Source organism: Saccostrea echinata, unplaced genomic scaffold (assembly GCF_033153115.1).
Source record: "Saccostrea echinata isolate AGI-Se365-2 ecotype Australia unplaced genomic scaffold, CSIRO_AGI_Sech_v1 ptg000014l, whole genome shotgun sequence".
In the NCBI taxonomy this organism is placed as follows: Eukaryota; Metazoa; Mollusca; class Bivalvia; order Ostreida; family Ostreidae; genus Saccostrea; species Saccostrea echinata.
The window spans coordinates 9,917,978-9,943,090 of NW_026889763.1; the positions used below are offsets into that span (position 1 = coordinate 9,917,978).

General features: G+C 33.3%; 2 protein-coding genes and 1 pseudogene across 2 annotated transcripts; all 3 read left to right on the top strand.

Moving 5' to 3' along the window:
- Positions 1-1,923: 1,923 nt before the first annotated feature.
- LOC133187077 (uncharacterized) lies at positions 1,924-10,394 on the top strand. The gene is made up of 4 exons (XM_061322446.1): positions 1,924-6,116; positions 6,252-8,130; positions 8,322-8,900; positions 10,341-10,394. The coding sequence occupies exons 1-4, from the start codon at positions 1,924-1,926 to the stop codon at positions 10,392-10,394; spliced, it is 6,705 nt and encodes a 2,234-aa protein (XP_061178430.1).
- Positions 10,395-15,570: 5,176 nt separating this feature from the next.
- On the top strand, positions 15,571-17,749 carry LOC133187078 (uncharacterized). The gene is made up of 2 exons (XM_061322447.1): positions 15,571-15,978; positions 17,087-17,749. Exons 1-2 carry the CDS (start codon positions 15,571-15,573, stop codon positions 17,747-17,749), a joined length of 1,071 nt encoding a protein of 356 aa, XP_061178431.1.
- A 4,785-nt stretch (positions 17,750-22,534) lies between these two features.
- LOC133187079 (uncharacterized) lies at positions 22,535-25,113 on the top strand (annotated as a pseudogene).

Here is a 25,113-nt window from a genome sequence, read left to right on the forward strand (position 1 = left end):
ACATATACTCGCAATATAGCAAAACATTGCAGAATCACTCCGAAATGATTTTGAAGAATAGAAAAGGATTTGCCCTGAAAATAGCTAAAAATTAATTATAACAAACCTTTTTGAGGTTGTGCATGACTTTTAGCCTTAAAAAAATAATCCATGTAAAGACGAAAATTCAACTCATTTTCTCATCATTTTTTCTCGCTTCAAATTTACTCGCCATGTCGAAATTTGGAACTCTGGGTTGTTCATAGAGTATGTAGTTTTTTCTTTGCTACATTGCCAATATACGGAACACATTCTATCTTTAATATATCTGTAGGAATTTATCATTTTAACGATAGAGCAAATCTATCTAGGGTATTACTAGTGAGCATTCACTCACAGACATATTGGTGATTTTTTTTTTAAATTTCCAGATATTTCCATCATAATCAAAGCTTTATATACACAGGTGTGCTTCAGAATCTGATCTGCTCATCTATTAACAGTTTAAAGTTGAAAGATTTTGCATGTGTTAAGTAGGTCCATCCCTTAGTCAGGAACAGTAACCCTATTAAATTATTATTTATTTGAATACATCTTTAAGAAAGCTTGAAATGGAAATCATAAGAGCATTGGTAGATAAACATTATTTTGTGAATTAAGTGACATTTTCATAAGTATTTTCAGTTATTTAACTGAAGATTTTCAGAGCCTGGGGGAAATTTCCTATTTGATTTGTTATTGCTCTTTTATATCATGGCATTGGCACAGAAAAGAAATACTCTACAGGTCTCAGTATTTTGGGAGATTTAATGGAGTAGTATTGGTATTAGGTATACTTATTACTTGTGAGGATTTATTTATTATTATTGTGATTATGCACTGCATAAACTTTGTAAATGAACAGTACTGAGTGAAAATCGTGAATTTAATTTCTTTTGAAATTTTGCATCATTTATGACATAAATTTACTTTAAATTGCTTAATTTTCTTTATTTTTAAAGGTAAGTGCTAGCTAATAGGAAGCTTTATCAGATTTTGCATCTAAAATATAGGGCACCTTGTAGTAATCAGTGTGTTTCACTTTGTCAAACTCGCAAAGCATCCCTGGGTGAAGGAAATTCTAAGTTGTTAAATTAAAGGGCCAAGCCCCCTTCCAATGGGAGATAATCAAGGATATGCAAAAATAGGGTGGTGTTTTTAAAAAAAATCTCCTCTTCAAGAACCACTGGGCCAGAAAAGATGAAACTTGTGTGGAAGCTTCTTGAGGTAGTGTAGATCATAAATTGTTCAAATCATGCCCCCGGGCTAGGGTGGGGCCACAATAGAGAATCGAAGATTTACATTGAACTATATAGGAAAAAAACTTTAAAAATATTCTTCTCAAGAACCACTGGACCAGAAAAGATGAAACTTATGTGGATGCATCCTTGAATAGTGTAGATTCTAAATTGTTGAAATCATGGCCTGCAGGAGTAGGATGGGGCCACAAGAGGGAGTCAAACTTTTACCATGAAATATATAGGAAAAATCCTCAAAATCTTCTTCTCAAGAACCACTGAACCAGCAAAGATGAAACCTATGTGGAAGCATTCTTGGGTAGTATAGATTTTAATTTGTTCAAATCATGACCTCTGGGTCTTATAGAGCATCAATTGTTACATAACGACACATCCATTTCTTTAAAAAAAAATGAGATGGGAATACTCTGCAATATTGTAAGACTCCACACTCCACATGTACACCTGAGCAATGGTAATTAGGATGTTTCACCTCCCTGATGAGGTCTATGGGGAACAGAATATATAAGTAATGTGGGTTAAATTTTCTTATTCCTGATGCTTCATGAACCCAGATGATTCTCTTGGAAACACAAGTGTCCTTATTAACGAGACTTGACTTTTCATCCACAGTATCGATATTCATTATTAACTTTGTCCTTTGTAGATGCCTAGAAGAAAGTACTGGAGGATGAGTGGTGCCAGGAAAGAGATACGGACTGACAAGACTGAGGAGACTGGCCTCATGAAAAACAGTAAAACAATGTCTGACCTGGACTTGACTGAGGAGACTGGCCTCTTAAAAAACAGTAAAACAATGTATGACATTAGAATGACTGAGGAGACTGGCCTCATTAAAAACAGTAAAACCAAAGTTGACCCTGAGGAGCCTGCCCTCAGATTACAAAAAAACAGGAAAACCAAAGAAACTTGTCAAACAAATTTGATCAATGAACTTTGTGAAAAAGATCTGCTCAATGAATGTGCTGAAAAGAATTTGCAAAACAATGTTGAAAAAAAATTGACAAACAATGCTTTATTCACTAAAACTGTACTACACAATTTTGGTGTAATGGCCGAAGAAGGCAAATCACTTACACATGAAGACAACCAGGTTTGCAATAGAAAATTAGTTTTTGGATCATTTCATCAAGGAGATGCAAGATTTTCATCATTTTCTAGAGGAAGTCAGTGTACCTGCAATGCTCTTACTATGCTGATAAAAAGTTACGAAGGATTTTCATTCTCGACTGAATTTATTGATGGCACTTTAATAGCAGGAGATCAGGTTTATATTATGTTGGTTAAGAATTTGCAACAAAAACAAATGTTTCTTAACAAACTACTTAAATTTGATGAGTTGCCAAGTAACTTAACTTTAGGAGAAAATCATCATGTTATCGAGACATTTGAAACTATTTGGGGATTACTTGTCTCTGAACAACAAAACAGTCAAGTGAAAACATTGCATCAAGCTTTAGAAGAGGCATTTCAGGTTTCTAGGTATTTGCTGATAATGATAGGGGCAATTTGTTCTGGTATATACAAAGTGTCAAGCAATGAATATTACTTTTTTGACTCTCATTCACATGACAGTGATGGCATGTCTGCCTGTGATGGTAAATCAGTACTAGTACACAGCAAGGGTATCAATGATTTGGTGTCATATTTGTACAGTATGTATAACAGCATGCATATAGACTTTGCAATGCAGTTTGAAATCTTACCAATCTCAATTAAGACTTTGCATCATAGTTTTCCAGAGAAAAGCCCATTGCAGAAAACATTTTACAAAATGGATGATCATCTCTCATTTGCAAAAAATTCAGAAGATCAAAACCTATGCAGAAAAAGTTATATGAGAGAGTACATGAGGAGAAAAAGAGAAAATGTGCAATTTAAGCAAGTAGAAAGAAACAAAGATTCACATGCTAAAAAGTTGAAGAGACAAAATGATGATATAAAAAGCAGAGAAACTGAAATGGGAACAATTGTAAGGAAACTAAAAAGGCAGAATTCTGAAATAAAAAAGAAAGAAAATGAAAGAGAAACAGCTGCTAGAAGGATAAAGCGACAGAATGTAGAAATAAAAGAAAAAGAAAGGAAAACAAATACAGCTGGTAGGAAGGAAAAAAGACAAATTGAAAAAGTAAAAGAGAAAGAAAGGGAAATGGATAAGTTCACAAGAAAGTTAAAGCGACAAGATACTGAAATAAAAGAAAAAGAAAGGAAAACGAATACAGCTGGAAGGAAGGAAAAAAGACAAATTGAAGAAGTAAAAGAGAAAGAAAGGGAAATGGATAAGTTTGCAAGAAAGTTGAAGCGACAAGATACTGAAATAAAAGAAAAAGAAAGGAAAATGAATACTGCTGGTAGGAAGGTAAAAAGACAAAATGTAGAAATAAAAGACAAAGAAAGGGAAATGGATAAGTTTGCAAGAAAGTTGAAGCGACAAGATACTGAAATTAAAGAGAAAGAAAGGAAAATGAACACTGCTCGTAGAAAGTTGAAGCGACAAGATACTGAAATTAAAGAGAAAGAAAAGAAATTGAATACAGCTGGTAGAAAGTTAAAACGTCAGATTGCTGAAGTGCAAGAAAAAGAAAAAGAGGACAGTAGAATTTCAAAAAGAAAATGCAGAGAAAATCCAATTGTTCTTGAAAAAGAACGGTTAAGAAAGCAAGGTAAACGAAGTAACATTTCATTTAGAGAAAATGAGCGATTGCTAAATAGGGAACAGAAACGGAAAAAAAGAACAGATATAGAATATTATGAAAAAGTAAATGAACATCAAAGACGGAAAAGATTTGGAGAAGATGTAACGGATTGCATCCAAATTTTTCATGAACAGATTAGACATGGTCCAATTTTTGTATGCTCATGTTGTCAGCAAACATGGTTCAAAGAAAGTGTTTCTAAAGTGGAGAACACAAAACTAGATGACAATAGTAAAAGAAAGTTTCTTACTAGTACTGTGTCTGTTGAAAATATGGAATGGATTTGCAATACTTGCTATTCATCAATCAGAGAAAACAAAATTCCAAAGTTGTCTGTCCTAAATGGTATGATGTGGCCACTTAAGCCAATGGAATTAGACTTGTTTCCTTTAGAAGAAAGGCTTGTGTCTCTGAGAATACCTTTTATGCAAATTAGAGAGTTGCCAAGAGGTGGACAATATTCTGTAAGAGGAAATATTGTGAATGTTCCTGTTGATATTCAACCTACTGTAAATAGCCTGCCAAGAAAATTAGATGAAAATGTCACAGTTCCTGTTAAATTAAAGAAAAAATTGTCATATCAAAAGTGTGATTATCATGAAAATGTACGACCAACAAAAGTACTGATGGCATTACACTGGCTTATGAACAATAGTGACTTTTACAAGAATGCAAATATCAATGTTGATGATAACTGGTTTCAAGAAATTACAACTTCAGCAAGTGAAATTGTTCAGGAATTGGTAAAAACACAAGCGAGAAGCAACCCAAATACTGATTATCATGAGACGGTTGATAGTGACGATGATGAATTCTGTGAAGTAGATGGAGTTGGTAGAGATGGTAATTGCGATACTCTGTTAGATGATGCTTCACGAGACATGAATCAGGTTTACACATTTGCTCCAGGTGAAGGACAACGCCCACTTAGTCTGTATCAAGATCAGACAGCTGAGTATTTATCATTTCCAACAATTTTTTGTGGAAAGGGAAGATTACAAGATGATGAAAGACAAGTACATGTGTCTTATGCAGATATAGCTAAATGGGAATTAAGAAATGTTGATAGACGTGCTGCCCAGTCTGTTCCAAATTTGTTTTTCAAGTTGAAAAAAATACAAATGAAGCAAGTTACAGACAAATGTAACCTAGCTCTTAGGAAATGCAAAACTAAAGGAAAATCCATGACGGCAAATGAAATGAAAAATCCTGAAAATGTTAATAATCTTGTTAGACACAATGAGGGTTTCTTTGTGTTCAGGCAGTTACGAAATTCACCTGCATATCTTGAGACTAGAAAAAAAGATGTATTTGCTATGATCAGACAGCTAGGTTTACCAACATGGTTTATGTCACTGTCTGCAGCTGATACAAGATGGAATGATCTCATTAGAGCACTTGGAGTGTTAAATGATGGAAAAGAATACACTGATGAGGAAATTAACAGCATGACTTGGTTTGAAAAATCAAAATTAGTACAAAAGGATCCCATCACATGCTCTAGGTACTTTGATCATAGGTTCCGTATGTTTATGAATTCAGTGTTGAGAAGTGATCATCATCCAATTGGCATTGTAAAAGACTTTTTTTACAGAACTGAATTTCAGCAAAGAGGATCACCACACATTCATATGATTGTTTGGATACAAAATGCACCAAAATATCATGAAAATAATGAACAGGAGATAGTAACTTATGTAGATAGTTACCTGAAATGTGAAAAGAATGAAGACAATGTTTTGACTGACTTGCAAGTGCACAAACATTCACAGACATGCAAAACGAGAGGTAAAGCTGTATGTCGATTTGGTTTTCCCCTTCCTCCTCTTGAAGAGACTTTAATTTTGGAGCCATTAGAGTGTGATGTTGACAAATACAAGAAAATGTATGATAATATTCAAAAACAGCTAAATGATATGAAAAATGGATGTGATTTGTCCTACAAGGAGCTCCTGAGCACAGTACTTAAGATATCCGAGGAAGATTATATTAAATGCATTAGAAGTTCACTGAGAGGTCCAAAAGTTTTTCAAAAAAGAAATCCATGTGATATGAGGATAAACTCATACAACAGCATTGTTCTTGATGCTTGGAAAGCTAACATTGATATTCAGTATATTTTGGACCCATATGCCTGTGCAATGTATATTGTTTCTTATATAAGTAAATCACAAAGAGGAATGAGCGATTTACTTAACAGAGCTGCAAAGGAAGCTAGAGAAGGTAATCTTGACATAAAAAGATAAGTACGTCATATTGGAAATCATTTTCTCAACAGTGTAGAAGTTGGAGCACAGGAAGCAGCATATTTAGTGTTACAAATGCCAATGACAAAAGCATCAAGAGAGGTTGTTTTTATCAACACAAGTCCATCAGATGACAGAGTAACTCTCATTAAAACAGATGCTGAATTGGAAAAGTTGACACCAAATTCTACAGACGTGGAATGTAGCAATGTAATTAAACGGTATGCAAAACGCCCAAAGCAGCTTGAAAACTGGTGTTTAGCCGATTATGTATCACAGCTAGATGTTGTATTCCCTAAAGATAATGAGAAAGAGCTCAATGAAAATGAGGTGAATGATGATGAACAGGACAATCAGTCAGATGACGAAGACAATTCAGATCTTGATTTCAGTGAAAGTGATACACTAGTTACTCTGAGAAATGGCATAAAAATTAGACGACGGAAAATGCGAAGGGTAATTAGATATATTCGATTTAATATCAAAACTGATCCAGAAAATTATTATAGAGAAAAACTTATGTTGTTTATGCCTTGGAGAAATGAATCCATTGATCTTTTATCAGGAATGGACACATTTGAGAAGTCATTTCATCTGAGGAAGTCTTTTTTTACACACAAGGTTAAGGAATATGAATTCAATACTGAACAGCTTGATGCAGCTTTGCAAATGGCAAACGAGGATTTTTCAGAAGCTTTTGATGAATTGGCACCAAATGTTCAGCAAGGAGAAGCAGAAGATGAAAATGAGGGATTTCTTGAATCTGAAAACTTTGTTCAATTTAATCCTGAGAGGCCTATTGAACAGAGACATTATGATATAGGATCTGACATTGGCATTCCATCAACAAGACAAATAACTGAAGAGAGTTCCGTTAGATTACCAGACAAAGAATACTTGAAACTTTTAGGAAGTCTAAATGTAAGGCAGCGGGAATTTTTTAATCATGTCTTGCAGTGGATCAAAACAAAGACAGAACCTGTTTATTCATTTTTATCTGGAGGTGCTGGTGTTGGCAAATCTGTTTTGATAAGAGCACTTTATCAAGCTCTGCACAGATACCTATGTTCCATAGAAGGAGAAAATCCAGATGACATAAGAATACTTCTTTGTGCTTATACTGGCAAGGCAGCATATAACATTGGAGGGGCAACTATAGCATCTGCTTTCCATCAAAAAATTAATCAAAGTCAACAAAGCTTGCACTGTGATGAATTGAATACTTTTCGTACGAAGTTCCAAAACCTAAAATTGATCATAATTGATGAGATATCCATGGTTGGCAATAGGTCATTAGCACTCATTGATAGTCGTCTACAACTTCTTACAGGCATCAAGAAACCATTTGGTGGCATTAGTATCATAGCTGTTGGTGATTTCTTTCAACTTAAACCTGTGATGGACCGTTGGATCTTTCAGGATTTAAATCATGATGCTCAAGCTCTTGCAAACAATCTTTGGAAGGAGCATTTTTGTATTTTTGAGTTGGATGAAATAATGCGCCAGAAAGATGATCTTGAGTTTGCTCAACTTCTCAATCGTCTTCGCTACAATGCAATGACAGCAGAAGATATGAATGTAATACACAGATGCATGATAACAGAAACAAGTGACAATTATCCACACCATGCTCCTCATCTCTTTACACAGAATTCTAAAGTAGATGCATACAACAATCAGTTGATTGAAAAACTTGAAGGAGAAAAGGTGACAGTGAATTCAGTGGATACTGTTCTTAAGGATTATTCAAAGGAACTTAAGGAAAAACTGCTCAGGTCTCTATTCAAAGCAGATGATGTTAGCAAAACTGCTAATTTGATGCAAAAATTGATTCTTGCTGTTGGTATGATATATGATATCTCAGTCAATGTTGATGTATCTGATGGTTTAACAAATGGGTCATCATGTAAGGTACAATTAATTGAAAGGAGAATGGAAGGAATATCAAGGCCAAGCATTGTTTGGGTAAATTTTTTTGATTCTGCTGTTGGAAAAACAACTCGCAAAAAATACAAACATTTGTTTCATGATGAATCACTGAGGATTGGACACCAATTTTTGAAGTTCAGCGGTCTTTTGTATTGAATTACAATACTTTTCAGAGGACTCAATTTCCATTACGGCCAGCTGCAGGAAAAACAGTTCATAAAGCCCAAGGTTGCACTGTTGATGAAATTGTAATTGATATGTCTCAGACTAAAGTTAGGAAAAATCCACATATTCACTATGTAGCACTAAGTCGGGTTCGTTCAGTAGATCATCTTCACATCCTAAACTTCAATGAACAGGCATTAGCTATGGATGAACAAGTGGTAGAGGAAATGGAAAGAATGAAAAAAGATGTACCACTACAACTTTGTTATGTCCCATTATACCAACTTGATTTGCACTCTTTCAAAATTGCTTTCAACAATTGTAGATCACTTCATAAACACTTCCCACAAATTCAAAATGAACCAAATATTGTTGCATCAGATGTAGTTGGATTCTCAGAGACAAGATTAACTAGTGCAGATGTAGCTGAAAATTATCAACTACAGGGATACACGGCAGTATTTAACCATGAGACTACAGCTAATCTAGATAGACGTCCACATCATGGAACAGCAATATATGTGAAAAATGATTACAAAACAACCTGCATCTCAAAACTGAACACCGGCTTCATCGAGTTCATCATGGTAAATGTACAATTAAACCAAAGTAGAGATGTCCAAGTTATAGTTATTTACAAATATCCATCTTGCTCTTTGGGGAATTTTAAACACCATGTGGAAATGCATATAAAACCCTTGATTGATGACCAAAAAGACTTGGTATTCTTAGGAGATTTTAATTTTGATTTGTTTGCTGGGCATACAGACTTTTTAACATTCATGGAAAAAGACTTTAATTGTAAGCAAATTGTGCATAAGACTACTCATGACTCTGGTTCTAAACTTGACTTGATTTTTACAAACATATCCCCATGTGGAACAGATGTGATTGAAGCATACTGGTCAGATCATAAAATGGTGTACTGTGCATTTGATAAGACTGAGCATTAAATATAATGGGACACCAAAGTAACAACATATCAGAGGGAGATGCGTAAGAATGTCCCCTCCCTCATCCCTTTGTTCCAGTCTTTTATTATACCTCTCAAACAAAGTTTGAGGGGTATACTGGAATCATCATGTCCACCTGTCTGTGGCTTTGTCAATATCTGAAGGTTTTTTAAATATTTTTTTTATGATAATATCATGACAATCAAGAAAGGTAATTCAGACAAGATCAAGGTCACAGAGTTCAAATGTGTATAATTCTGACAGGTCATACTTTGGCAAAGGTAGAGGTCTGTCATGATTTCAAGCCATGACTGTTTGTATAAAGTAATTTGGTAATACGATGATAGAAATATTTAGGCCATGGAAATGTGCAGTATAATTTTAGCAGAATTGCGAAGTATGTGTCTTTCCAAGTTGCAATGTTGGGGTATTAGTCCTATATAGGCAGATTAAGTCAGAAGGCACCAACCTTATAAAATATAAATTAATTTTTTTTTTTGTTATAAATGTTCGAAAATATGAATTCTGCACTTTATCTTTGTAATATTATGCAGTTATTTTGAGATGAACACATATTTTAATTTTAAATCTGACTGTCGTTTGCATCCTTTACATAATTTAATTCTTATTGTATTGATGTATATATGGTTACTCCAAAAAATGCTCACTTAGAATTTCCTTTGTATAGAATAATTTATTTATTTTTTTTAGTACAACAATTTGCATTGAATTTTTAATGCATATTTAAATTAAAATGATAAGGTCATATTCACACAATAATTACATTTTCACCAATTACTAGTAGGTGTGCACTTGAAGTTTCAGCTTATTTCTCAAGATTTGTTAAATTCTTGACAACTCTTTTCATTTATATATATATCTGACTACATGTATTACCACCATTGAGGATTAGTGTCTTACAAACAGTAAAATGTTTCAGAAGTCAAGTTCCATCTGTCCCTTTAAAACATTTGGATTATATTTTATGCTGAAAACTGAATTTTTCTGTTGGAAGCTTAATTTTCATTGTGATACCTTGTGATTTTTCTGCAATGGAAGGATATTCCTTTACAGACTACAGTGATTGTGACTCTAAACTACGCCGTTAGCTGTGATTCGGACTCTTAAACTGCTGTTTTCACACTCCCAGCAGTAATTGCCAGATATAATATATCACTGAAATGATTATGTGCCACCTTATAGAATGTGGAAATCACTGAGTTGGATCTCTTCATTGACAGACTTGTAACTTTTGCTCAAATATTTTGAACATTTACTTCCATGAATAATATGTGCCAGTAAATTTTCTAATTTGCTTGCTAGAAGTGAAAGCATATTAAAACTGGCCATACAAAATAGCATTATAAAAATAGTATTATACTTTAATTTCATCTTATTTGTATTGTGAACTTCTTTTTAAAACATGCATCTTAAATATAACCTGTGTAAATAACATGTAATATGCTTACAAGTTAAATAATTACATTACACAGTAGGTGTTTAATTGTGAAACCTTCAGATTTGTTGATTCAAATGAATTCCATCTTGCATGGAACATGAAAAATCTATGTTATTAATCAAATGATTAATGATGCCTTTTATTATGTCAACTTTCTTGTGTACAAAATGTATAATTTACAGGTAAGTATGAAAGAGGGGGTCAATGGCCAGCCCGTAAAGGGAGGTAAACCTACCTCTTTCAGGAAAATATATTGGAGAAAATGTTATTGTTATATATCCTGGTACATTTTCATGCTTAGGATTTTCTTTGGAAAATGTATAACTTTATTTCTTTATTTTGCAAACTGCAGATTGTACTACAGCAATACTGTAAATCCATACTTAATGTAAAATTATATAGAAAGGTTATATTCAAATACATTTTAATTATTAATAATTAACTGTAACTTTGCCAGTAAGATGGGATGTCAAGTTTTAATCTATTTACTTACTTTGATCTTGATATTGTAAAATTCCAGCAATAACAAAATGTTTCCCTGTATACCATTAATTAAATTAAGTTACACTTGTTGAATATATCATTTGTAAATTTTTTATTTTGAATTGTTCTTTACTTTAATTCATTATTATTACATGTATAATTGTGTATATATATGGCTTTGTAGTTTTGTATAGGACAAGAATCAATCTCTTTGATTCTGAGTTTACTGTTCAAGAAGGTTGCTGTCTTTCATTTGATTTTTTTGTGTGGAGCTTTATATTGTGATATTCTGTGATATTTTAATTGTCATTTGAAGGATACTCTTAATAGACTGCAGTGATTGTGACTTTTATGGTTGTGATCCTCACAGACTATGCCATTAACCCAAGTAATTGAGAGACAATTTATTACACCTGCATACCAGTAAATTATTTGGTTTGAATGTTTAATGTTTGCCAATATGCCAGTTAACTTTAATATTTAATACATGATAAAATAGGCCATATGTAAAAGTTGATTAGTACATGTATACATTAATTTTAATTTTTTTTTCTCTTGTTAACTTTTTGTAAAACATAATTCTTGAAAATGCATGTAACTGATGTGTGTAAATGACTTACAGCTGCTTACTGGTAATTGTACTTCAAAAGTTACATTTCAGAGTAACCTTGTTAAGTGTGAAACCTCAATTTAGTAATTTGAATGAATTTCTTGAAAAGTTATAATTGCTCCATCTGATAATATGGATCATGTGGATTTTTGTATAAAATGGTGAATTGCCATTATATTAACTTAACCTTTATGTGCAAATTAAATATTTAATATACAGGTAAGTATAGAAAGAAGGGGTCAATGGCCAGCCTGTAAAGGGAGGTAAACCTACTTCTTTCCGGAAAATTTTTTTAAAAAATGGAAATATGATACAATTTAATTAAAACAGCACATTTCAAATGCCAAAAAAAAAAAAAAAAAAAAAAAAAAAAAAAAAAAAATTAATAATAATAATAATAAATCCTCTTATAATTGTTTGAATTTGAGGTTGCAGTATTGCAAATTTTAACAAAACATCATCATATAAATGCTTGTCATTTACATACATTTATATTCTGTAAACTAACATACTTTTTTTTATCTCATTCACTTGCATAATCTTTCCCTTTTTCGCTTTTTGTTTGGGAAAGGTTATCAATATTGAGTGATTGTATATTTCTTATATAAAAATAACCAACATCATTAAGATATACAGTATGATGCTTAGTTTATTACATCTTTTTCAAAAAATATTTGTTGTTTAATTTGTGTCCAGTCTTTATATTTCAAATTTATATAAAACTATTAATTTAGAACAAATGAATGTAAGCGGCTATACTGTTTCCAAGAATCTACCAGCAAAACTGCAATTTAATTACAAACTCATGTGAAGCATGTAAACATTACTTGATGACAACACTATAATTGTTATGTTTTATATTTTAACTCTAATTATACTTAAAAGTTGCATAGTATTACTTACAGTAAACTCATAATTACTTGTATAGTTTTCATAATCAAATAAAGATTTTTAATAAACTACAGGGCATTTTAATTTTTTACTCATTGAAGGTTTCAGTAAATGCAAATTAAACCTTTAACAGTCTTAATTGCTGTCATATTACAAAATGTGCATGCATGTCTAATTAACCTTGTCGATTTTTTTTTTACATATAATAAACATTCCATTTATCAAATTAAAGGAAATTCCCTTATGTTGTGTGAATTTTAAAGCAAATATTGGGCCAACTTCACTGTTGAATCAGATCAATATTGTGGCCCATTGATCTTTTTCTTTTTTTTTTTCTTTTTTTTTTAACAAACACTCAATGATTATATGCAAGTCAGACTATGCCAATGATCTGATAAAAGATTCTGAACCATATTTGATATATGAATTAATCTGAAAAATTATTGGAGCTTATAAATGGCCCATTTCAGTGTCAAATGGGGGATACAGCCACCATATTCTGCAGCATGTCCTTATGAAATTTCATAAATTGATCTTCCTTTTGAAATATATACCTTAATCTAAGCCCAACCTCAGAAACCGAACTACTTTTCAATGTACACTTTGGTATATATATCACTCAGTACATCTGACAAGTCTGTACACATATTTATGTGATTTGTGACTTTCAATTAGAGACAGTTAGATGAATTTGTCAAGGATTAGAAATTAAAAAAAACAAAAAACAAAATGTGTTTGTGAATTGAACACTGATGGCCCTGTATGGCAGCTTATGTTGAAGGTTGAACAATCTCAAATGCAAGTCAAACTCCAAATTGTTGGTATGAAGAGGAAGTTGTTTTCAAAAGGAATACACTTATGAAATGTGAAAGCCCTAGTACTATTTGCTCAAAAGTTATGGCCAAGGTTAAAGTTTATTTACAAAATGAGTTAACTCTAAGGTCAAGGTCAAAAGGTGAAAAATATTTATACCTATTGAAAGGTCTTGTCACAATGAACAGGGGTGGATCCAGCAATTTTTGAAAGGGGGGGTTCCAGGTCAGTGCCCCCAACATTCATGCATAGAATTACGCCACAGACACTTCAAATCCGTACCAATGGTTTATCAAAAGGGCCAACCTCCAAACAGAGTTGACAAGCTAAAAAAAAAAAACAAAAAAAAACAACCAAAAAAAAAAACTGTGCGCCACATTCTTTCATCCTATTTCGGGGGGGGGGGGGTCCTCTTACTTTTCCGCACTTTTTTGGTTTCAAATGCTTGAATTGCGTATTTTGAACTTTCAGCAACAAAATGGGGGAGCATCCAAATCAAAACCTGCATATTAAAACTACAGCAAAAGATTATTCTCAGAAAAAGTGAACCCACTCCCCCCCACATACTACTGGGGCATTTTACACCTTTCTATTCATAGATTAAAATATCACCATAATAGTCTCTTATGTCTGCTTTCTTTCATGACTTTTTATTCATACTTTTTAAAGTTAGTTACTTCAGAAGATGGCCCAAAAATGGCATAGCTGAAGTTCGCTGGAATCTTCCAATGCTATGAAAGTTAAATCTTGCATGTAACCTGTGGGTGGTTGGGGCCTAGGGCCAAGGTTCTGAAGGTACGTGGAGGATGGAATATGGGGCACTTTATCTACCGAGCAGAAAGGGCAGAGATTGAACTACTTATTTTATTCAAAATATTAGACGTTAAGTTATTTATATTACAGAAATCTCTCTCTCTCTTTGCAAAAATAAAAGGGGGGGGGGTTCCAACCCCTGGAACATCCCCCCCCCCTCTGGATCCGCCAACGAATTGAATACACATGTGAATTTTCATTCATTACCAAAAATGAAAATTCAATAAAATCACTTCTGAGAAACATAAAACAAAGAATATCAGATCAATGCTTACAAGAGGAATACGCAAAGATTCATAATTCATCAAAACTAAAATTTTATCAAGTTGTTTTTAATAATTTCAAACGCTGTGGATACACTGATATATTAAAAAAACAAAGAGATCAGTTATTAGCAGGTTGAGACTTAGTGCACATAACCTTGCCATAGAAAAAGGGAGACATTTGTCTATACCCACAGATAAAACCTGATTTATAATTATGTATAGCCTCACATTCTATACTAAAATATTGTATATTTATGTATGAGCAATTGATGATTCTTATAATGTGTTGTGTCTTTGCCAATTATTGTAATTGTGTTTGTGCCAATAAATATTTGTATTTGTATTTGTGAATTTAAGAATGACAGCTAGCCCCAGCACCAACAGTTTAAAAGTTATAGCCAAGATTAAAGTTTGGGTTTTGTTTTTGTTTTGTTTTGTTTTTTGTAAAAATGGGTCAAACTCCAAGATCAAGAGGTTAAATTTGGTAATACCCAAAGAAAGATCTTGTCACAAGGAATACACCTATAAAATATGAAAGCCATAGCCCCACCCATTCAAAAGTTATAGGCAAAGTTAAAGTTTTTGCGGACAAACAGACAGACGGACAGACATAGCAAAGCTATTTTCCTCCTAATCTTCGATTGTGGGGCGTAAGAATTCCGAAAAAAAAAATTTTAATACTAAAGGGGAAGGGGGGAGGTAAGGACAATCCTGTCCAGGAATATCCCTGACTACTGCAGGAAGAAATGGAAAGCAAATATGTTTTAAACTAATACTCTTTTAAAAAATGATTATGTTCTTTTTATCATTTAAATTCAGCTTGTGTTAGTGTAAATGCGGTAGTCACACTTTGTGAAAGTCCGACCTTGTCATAATCCGACATTGTTGTAGTACGACTTAATTTTCAAGCATTTCAATGATGAAGACGATGTAATTAAGCACTTTCCCGCCACAACTCGTCAGGAAAAAATGTCTGCGCCAAAGAAGATCAAGATCGAGGAAGAGAAAACCAGTGTCTCAGGTTATGTACAAAATGTTTCGCCCATTCGTACGAGCAGAACAAACTCTCGGTACTTCAATGCAATCTTTCAAACTGAGAGAAATGAATTTAACAGGGCTGCCTGCTTTGATGTGGCTAAACATTCTGTCCTCATGGATGCGTCCCAAGCTCACACTCCACTAAAATTACTCGATGTACAGCTGGTACCTAGTCGAATTGATGCATCAAAGTCGGAAGTTCTTCTCAACCACAAAACAAAAATCGAAGTATGCAGAACTCTGAACTTCAACTTCAAACAATCGCCAAATGATGACGACAAAGATGGAGAGAAAGTCAAAAGCCTAGCTGAGGTTCAAGCTACTCCAGAGCACAACAAGGTATTAAAATTAATGTAATTCATAGCAAATTACTATTTAAATTTTGACAAAGTTCTTTTGACTAGTCAAAAATCTGTCAGACATGTCTAGTGCAATCGCTAGGTTTAGCAACATAGTTTGATTTACTTACATAGCTTGATTTACTCACTTGAAGTAGCTTTATTCACCTACTAAATTATATTAATTTTATAAATTAGCATTTTTTTCAAGATGTTCAAAAATCGCACTTTTATATACTAATGTAGTGATATCCTATTTTTAAAAAGTTATTGTAGTGGACTCTTTGAAATTATTATAATGGAAAGGGGCTTGTCATTCAGAATGTCTACTTGCAATGATCATATGACTGTGATATGTGCACCTTAATGACCTTATATCATGAGAATTCTCAGTTAGATTTCATCAATTTAAAAAAAAAATGTGTTCCACATTATCGGCTGTCTCGACAGAGATTAACATTAAGTTCAAAGGTAAATTAATATGTTTTACAGTGTGACCGTTGGGACGAGTGCAATTGTACTATTAAAAATACACTTGTAATGTTGATTAGCCACTTCAAACTTCAAGTTGCACAAGACATCTAGATTGTGACGTCACTTGACGTAACGGAGCTCGTCAGAGTTAACGGAGACAGTCGAACTTCTGCTTGAACGAGACTATAGGCCTAGTGTAATTTTTTAACGAAAGACGTAGAATATTTTTTGTTTCTTTTAAGCTTTCTACAAACTGCAAGCCTTTTATATTTTATGTTATTACTTATTCACCATTATTGCATGGAATCCTGGTAGCAAAGGAATTCTGAGAAGGTTTCACAAAAATTTGCTTGACGTGCTTGCACTCCCTATTTACAAACCAACAAAATACTGCAGCTGCTTTTGAAACATGATTAGACAAGATCTGCAGCAAATGTAGCAGACCAAATCCTTTGCTTCACTAAGATAATAATCAGTACACAAATATAAGCTCAATTATTACAGAAACAAAAGTCTGGTAAAGTATACTTTTCCTGACTAAACATACTTATAGACTGATCTTTACCCAAAGATATAGTTTTAAAAAATAAAATCCTTTTTTTTCAGGATTTAATTCATATTTTGTTTTTCTGTAGGTTGCAGTAGAGGTCAAAGTATTGTCGGCTACCCCAGTCACAGTCCAAATAGTTAGGGAATCACCTATTAAAAGACAAGAACTTATAATAAGTGATGCATCTGCCGCCATGAAAATCACAGTATGGGAAGATCTGGTTTCGAAACTTGAAGTTAACAAATGTTACAGAATTGAACATTTATCTACCCGACTTTTCATGAACACCAAAAGTGTAACATCAACAAAACAAACAACTGCAACATTGATTGGTGACATAACAAACTGTGTTGCACCAACATTAGACTCAGACATTATAACCAAAGAAGGCAAAATCACTCAGGCAGGGCTTCAACTTTTTCACACCTGTGAAAATTGCAAGTCAAAAGTGGATGTCACTGTTGACAAGTCATTGTATGTAAGATGTAATTCTTGCAAATTGAAAATGTCAAAAGAATCTTTGCACAAATCCATTACTGGCACAATTTGTTTCTCATCTGGGTATGAAAAGTATAAACTTACCATTTTTTCATCAGTACTGTTTACATTGGCGTCAATCAATAATGTAGAAATGGAAGATGCTGACTCTGTTGAGGAGTACTTACTGTCAAACTCTTTTAAAGTTTCATTCTCAAAGGATAACAAGACTGTCGTAGACATAAAATTGTCTGTTGAAAATGTTGCATAAACTCTGCACAGTGATTGTCGAAGTGTAAGCAGAAATTGCATGGTCTGGAAAATGATGACCTCCATATATATTTTCATGCAGAATGCATGACTTTTGTATTTTTTAGTTTAGTTTCCTTGTTCTGTAAATCATACATATTGCTCACAATTCAGTACTCTGCTGAATCATTTGTGCACTTTTTTTGATCCAGCCATTTATATACAGATATGTGTGAACTGCTTTTCAATGTGTGTGCAGAAATGCAGTGTCTGGAAAATGATTACCTCACATATTTATTCACGCAAGAAGCATGATTTTTGGATCTATTTTTTTCAGTTTAGTTTCTTTGTTCTGTAAATCATACATAGTGCTTACAATTCAGTACACTGCCGAATCATTAGTGTATTTTTTTTTTAATCTAGCCATTTCCATACAGATATATGGGAATTTTTTAACTGTACTGGTCAGAAAAGAAAAGAGGTTATGCAACAGTAAGGCAACTTGTTTCTCTGTAATTAATTTTGCAAAATGATGCTCCCTGTATAGTTTTGTCCAATTTCAATATAATTTGAGACACAAATAGATTACACTGTTAATCTGATACCAATTTTGTCTGATTGATTTACTATGGTTACTAAACAAAAAAAAATCTGTGAAATTCTTTCAAAGTGTTATTCCTACCGTGGTTCTTCCCAAATTGCAAATTAACTTGACTTACAAAGACATGTGACCAAGGATTAATATTTTATTTTTTACTGTTGCCGTAGTTTCAAGTTGAATGGGTATTTTCTCTACCTTAATTTAGTTAAAACTACTAGAGCTAGTTTTGTCAAATTTTACTTTAGTATGCTGTAGAATACTTGTAGATTATCATGTTTATCATAGTATTTTTGTGTAGTAGGTTTTTTTACACCCAGCTATGATGGAAAGTATTATGGTATATGGCAATCATATGTGTCCAACTGTCCATCTATCTGACTGACTGTTAGCTATAATGTGTTAAGACATTAATAGCTTACTCCATAACAAATAGAATGATTCCATTAAAGACCTGACCTCGTAATTGCAAATGTTAGTATTTGTCAAATTAATATAGTTCTTGATGACCAGTTCTTTGTTTTCAAAGTTACATAAAATTTATAAAAATTTAATTTGATGTCTTATAATATCGTTGTTTTTTTTTATATTCCAACAACAAAATTGCTTAGTGCCATGCCTCAATCATTACAAGATGACGGTTTCAAAACTTTTCTGGATATTATCTTAAAGATAAACATTAGTATTTTATGTTTGATTAGACAGTGGCATTGTTCTTCTTCTATAAACAATACAATGAACAAACATGCAGATTTGACATTTGTTTCAGAGATCAGTTGAAAAAATTATGAAGTATTATTTGTTCTTGTTAATAAAGTGTTGTGGTTACACTTTATCACAGTTTTTTTTTTAATGATGTATTTGTACTTTCAATTTTGTACTTTGAATATTTCAAGATTAGTCTACAGTATACAATAATGAAAACTTTGAAAATTCTTGGAACAACTGCTGAAGAGACTATATCATCATTTTCTGGATGATTACTTAATAGGAATTCAATAATCCATAAAGACAATTTTTTATCGCTTAATAATTGTAAGATTATGTGAACCCTTTGATTATCATCTTTTGCACATTCTTGACAGATAAATTCTTAATTTTTTTTCTTACTTAAAAAACTTCTTTGCTTTTCAAGCTCAGATCAAAAGTCAATATGTCAACATGACATAATACACAGAAAAATAAGCTTCTAAATTTGTACATATACATGTACTTCCCATTTTGACCACATGTAACTAATACGTTTTCTTTTAAAACATGACACATTGTTTTCCTATTGATTTGATTTATGCAGGATGCATATTTCATTGTGTTTTCATCAAATAAATCATTCAGTAATGATATTTGTGTTTGAAAATATTTCTGAACCAATACTGAAATTCTTGGGAATGCAATTTTTATAGAGGGCACTTGTAATCCTTCGAACTTTTTCAATTACCAATTGCATTCAGTCTTAATATATCTGAAAATGGAAGAACCAACCTGAAAAAATTTAAATTTACTAAACAAAAATTATCATAGTTGCCCACGTGGCACAGTAATTAGAGCATCTGCTCTAGAGTCGCGAAGTAAGGAGTTGATCCTTACCTCGTGGGTTCAAATCCCACTGTGGGACGTGGAGACCAGTTCTTCGGATGAGACCGTATAAACTGAGGTCCCTTGTCACAGTAGGTGCTGGCACAAAAAGATCCCTCACTGCTCAATGGCCTTCAGTGCCGAGCATAGGACAAAATTTGCAGCTCTCCACCAGCAAGTGGTGGCGTCTCCATATGAGTGAAAAATTCTTGAAAAGGACATTAAACAACATACAAAAAAAAAATTTCATGCCCCCAAGAAAGAAGGCCAATATGTTGCCTAATTCATACTCAAAAGGTCATAGGTACAATTTTCAGGTAGTCCGTTGTATGTACTAATAAATGACAATATGAATTTCAACTCAAAAGGTCAGGACCATCAAGTTTAATGCTATGGCAGTACATATATTGGAATACTGTAAAATAACATTCATTCAAAGAAATTTATACATGATTGACAAAACATTTTCAAATCCAACTTATTAATTTGATGACAAAAGTCATTGCTTACAACTGTCTATTTCAAAACTACGAAAGTTTAGAGTATCGTATTCATGCTCAGAGTATCGATGGGGCTCATAACTGAAATTTCTGCTTATATTCTCATTTAACTTTCAGATAAACAAGTGACACAATATGATGTCAAAATTTTAGCTCCTTGAGCCGAAAGCTGGAGTCAGCTTTTTGATCACATTTCGTCAGGCCCCAGTTTAGTTCAAAACATGACACCTGGTAGTTAAGTGTGGCTACTACAGGTGATAAAACCTTTACATATGTATAGCAGAAGAATCTAAGGAAGTAGAGCAGGGCCATATTGACTCAGGTGAGCGTTGTGGCCCATGGGCCTCTTGTTTAAGTTTGCTCATGGAAGTCTGTCGTCGTAATGGTGTCTTACACTATACATCGTGAAATAAAACTCGGTGGTATTTTCATAACCATTTTTGAAAGATAAATTACTTTTCTATTTTTCTTTTAAAAAATGCAGACTTCATCTAAATTTTATAAAACCTGAAAAACCAAACATATGTTATAGCATAAAATTTAATTATACTACAATTTTCTGTGTGAGAACATAATTAAATGAGAAAGTATTAACAAATAAATAAAGATTTAATGAGTTCTAATGAAATAATCGTAAACAATCGTAAAAATGAATAAATTTTTATGATAATAGATTTTAAACAATCATAAAAAATAAATAGTTTGAATAAATTTGTAAAATTATTTTGCATTAAATATTGAGAAAGTAATGCAGATATAAACATTCCAGAAATCAATAGACAGTGTACAAACTTACGGTGTGTGGAAAATTTTGAATATCCGCATATCTGTCCATTCTCACGCCATACGAGTGACCCACCGGAAATAGAGACACATCCAATAGAATACTTCAAAAACCTTTCTGTTCCAAAAGACAGGAAAAAGTCTCATTGACATCCTCGTCGATGAAGCTAATTTGTATGCAGAACAATTTTTAATAGATCCGATATCTTATGGGATCCTTAACCAAACGCTAGAACACATTAGTGGTATTTAACAGATGCAGAGGAAATGTCTGTATATTTAAGTTTGTTTCTTTCGATAGGTTTAGTTTAAAAAAAACTCAGCATAGAGGCGTACTGTCAGCAGTCCGAGTATTCTTGGCTTTTCCGGACACCTGGACTTTCGGAAGTCATGACAAGAGACAGATTCCAACTTCTCTCAACATTTCTTCACTGTAATGATAATATGCCCCGTGTTCCACGTGGTCATCCAAACTATGATCCTGCACACTTATTCCATCCAGTATTAGACCTTTTTAATTACATTTTCTCAAAGGCATACTTAGCAAGGGACATTACTGTAGATGGAAGCATGCTTGGGTTCAAGGTAATCGTCATCTCAAAAAATCTTCAGTTTCACTTTAAAAAAATTTCATTCGAAAAATATCTTCAAATTCACTCAAATTTCATTTGTATATAAAAAAGTACCAAAAGATATGAAATTTATGACACCCGTTCTACTTAAACGCATTTCTTTCTTTTTCTTTTACATCTTCTGTAATAGGGAAGGGGGATCGAGGTAGAGTTGATTTTTTTTTTTTTGTAAAACTATGATACTAGGACTTGCTGTTCATTTGGTAAGTTAATATTGTAAACCTCTTCAAAATTTAACCTTTCAAATAGATAAGGGGAATATACGAATTATAACCTTTTGATGTTAGTCAATTTTAACCATGTAAGTAATTACAAACTCTATGATCATATTTTTTTTTGTAAATTCGAGTTCTTTTACACATACCTCAACCCCCACCCCGCTTAAACAATACGTATTTGACGTCCAAATATTTGTTTTCAAATTTCGAAAATAAGTTTGATTTTTTTCCACAGGGGAGAAACTAAATCCTGCAGTACTGAGTATATATGTACATGTACCTGCAAAAACATCACTTGAGTGGGGAGCTAAACTTTTGTCTTAGCTGAAACCAACGTCGGAATCCACGGGTTTTCTCTCCGTTACACTACATTCAACCCGTGGGAGCATTCATCGCATCAAGCTCGTTTCACATGAATATTATCTAAAATCAACCAATCAAAACCATTGTTTAATATAATAGAACTCTTCTATTTTGAAGACAGTATTAGCGCGAAGAAACATGGCAGCGCCAAAAACCTGCTGTCTGTGTTTTAGTGTTATACACGACAAAAAATCATACAGACGTACAAAATCACTGTAATATTTGAAGACACAGTTGGACGAAATTAATGTAAAAGTCCCATCTACTTTGTGTAGTTTATGTTTCAACAAACTTAATAGATTAAACAAAAAACCTCGATTAAAAAACAAGACTAGGAAAGCTACGAGATGAAAAGAACAATTTAAGCAGTCAATTAAAGGCATTGCCAGGGTTTACTATGAAGATCATGATGGCTACCCCTAGCAGAAATTCAGCGAAAAGATGCATAAACACGCCACCCCCGCAATCTGCTCACAAAACAAAGCGACCTTTGACGAAGACTCCACCGAAGTAAAGGAAGGTGCTGGTGTACTGCCCTACCCTCTCTGACTCAGTTCCCACGCACCAAGAAAAAGCAACACAAACCAAAATAAGTAATGCTGATTTTGAAGTCAAGGTAATGTATGGCTTTATCTGTATTATTCATTGCTGAACACAGGATGTAAGCTTAATAAAACTACAGTTTTTTTTTTTTTTTAAATATTAACTTATCCTGGAACTTTTTATATAACCAGTTAAAGTTTGGGGGGAAAATATTCTTAAAATCATGAAATGTGTTTCAGGTGATTGTGAAATAAAACGGAGTAGAAAGACAAAGAATTGTGCGCAAAGAAGAGTGTAAACAGTTGTTAAACAGATACTTAATAATAATAATATGTCCATGATGGCTTTATCCAAGTACTCGGAATCAGAGATGAATTGCTGGTGTTAATAAAACAGAAAATTAAAAGTGAAGTGAATGAATTAGCAAAGAGAAGTAACAAAATCTTGAAACCAGTAATAAAAATCTTCTTAACTTTTGACACTCAAAAATTTGTAAGCTTTTGAAGGATATTTGAAATTTTGGAGAGTGTTGTGAAGGATGAACTGTATTTCAACAGCTGCTTCAGTCCTTTTGTATGGGCACGGCAAAACTGGTCTCAACAACCATACATGTACACAGTGGGTCTTTCACTAGACAGATGTGGTGTGACCAGAGAGGTGAGGCTTTGACTATTATTTATAACTTTTATGCACAAAAAGAAAGGTCTCTTGAAACAAAGAATCTGTGAAGGCACTTATGCTTTGTAATTAACTTTGACAATACTGTAGGGTTTGCAGCTGATGCATGACTTTGGCATTTGTGTTTCACCCAGAAGTGTTCTAGAAAAGAAGAACTTGTTGCAGAACAGGAAGAAAAAATCAAGTTGACAGTTACTGCATATGTCAAAAGTTGTGAAAAATCATCTTCGAGTTTGCAACCCATGGAGAAGGAACCTTATTGTTATCAAGATGGCATATTTTTTTTTCTCCGCTTAACATTGATAATTATTAGCAATCAGTGCTGACAATTGACTTTACTTGCATAAAATATAAAGCATCATATTTGCCATGTTCTTGTGAAGTATGTTGACTTTTTGAAACCTTTACAACGTGTTATACCACCATACATTACACATAAGTTAATAGAATTGACAAAGTGTAACAAACTGAAATTCTTTATTTTATTGTTTACGAAATACCCCTGGTTCACCCTTCCGGTTACTTATATAATAATCCTGGGGAGCCCCTAAATACCTGTGGTTCTCATGGTAACATAACAACCCTTTGGGGAGCCCCTCGTTTTCACTTTAAATAGTAAGGTAAAATATCAGCCGATAGACGTGCTTGTCTAGTACTAGTGCTACCAGGGGCCTGCCCTTAGAAAACCATCAGGGTCTTTTGCTTGGTTTTTGCCTGTAAAGTTTCCTTACAGAACGTGAATAGCTGTCGGGGATATGAGGGCTCTCGGGTGCTGAATTTCTTAGCGGCTGTTGTATCAGTGAGTAGCCTTTTCCATGTTATGGTGTTTGACACAGACCGTAGCGTATGAGTGAACTATGGCGGCCCGGACGACACATCTCTAAAACCAGTTTGAGTTATACCACCTGGCGGTGACCCACGTGGAACATTTCATTATATGATTTAAAGTTAATATATGAACAATTATGAACAATTACGTTGTGAAAGTTCCACAATAATTCGTATTGTGTATTTGGAACTTAATTATAAATATTTAGTTTTCAAAAGTACTGGACCAGGCGTCGGACCATTGACTCCGGAACCTGAGGGGAAATACCCAGTGTGCCACGCAGCCCTCCCAAAATAAACATTGTTCCGTGCAACTTTTAATAAAAGAAACTGGACAAATCTATCCTAAATAAGGATTTCCAAACTGATTGATGAGGAACCGGACAAATTGGACCAATCTATTTCAAAAGAATTACCGTACTTACTGATGAGGACCAGGCCAAACTTAACAAAGACATTCTTTCGGTTCATTTTTTTTTTTTTTTTTTTTTTTTTGGTTAATTTTCTTTGTTGAAAATTCTGTTTATTTGTTCCTTATTTTTCTTTCATTAAATATTGTTAAAATTTTATATTTTGTTCTTTTGAATTATGTAGGTTCATTAGGGTATATAACTCACATCCTCACAAATGGTGGCAGCGATGGGATACATCTGAGCTTGCAAAAATGA

Coding starts and splice junctions, on each gene's coding strand:
- LOC133187078 (XM_061322447.1), top strand. CDS start 15,571: ATGTCTGCGCCAAAGAAGATCAAGATCGAGGAAGAGAAAACCAGTGTC. Junction 15,979..17,086: donor CTACTCCAGAGCACAACAAG/GTATTAAAATTA, acceptor GTTTTTCTGTAG/GTTGCAGTAGAGGTCAAAGT.
- LOC133187077 (XM_061322446.1), top strand. CDS start 1,924: ATGCCTAGAAGAAAGTACTGGAGGATGAGTGGTGCCAGGAAAGAGATA. Junction 8,131..8,321: donor CAAATGGGTCATCATGTAAG/GTACAATTAATT, acceptor AATACTTTTCAG/AGGACTCAATTTCCATTACG. Junction 8,901..10,340: donor GCTTCATCGAGTTCATCATG/GTAAATGTACAA, acceptor ATTCCTTTACAG/ACTACAGTGATTGTGACTCT.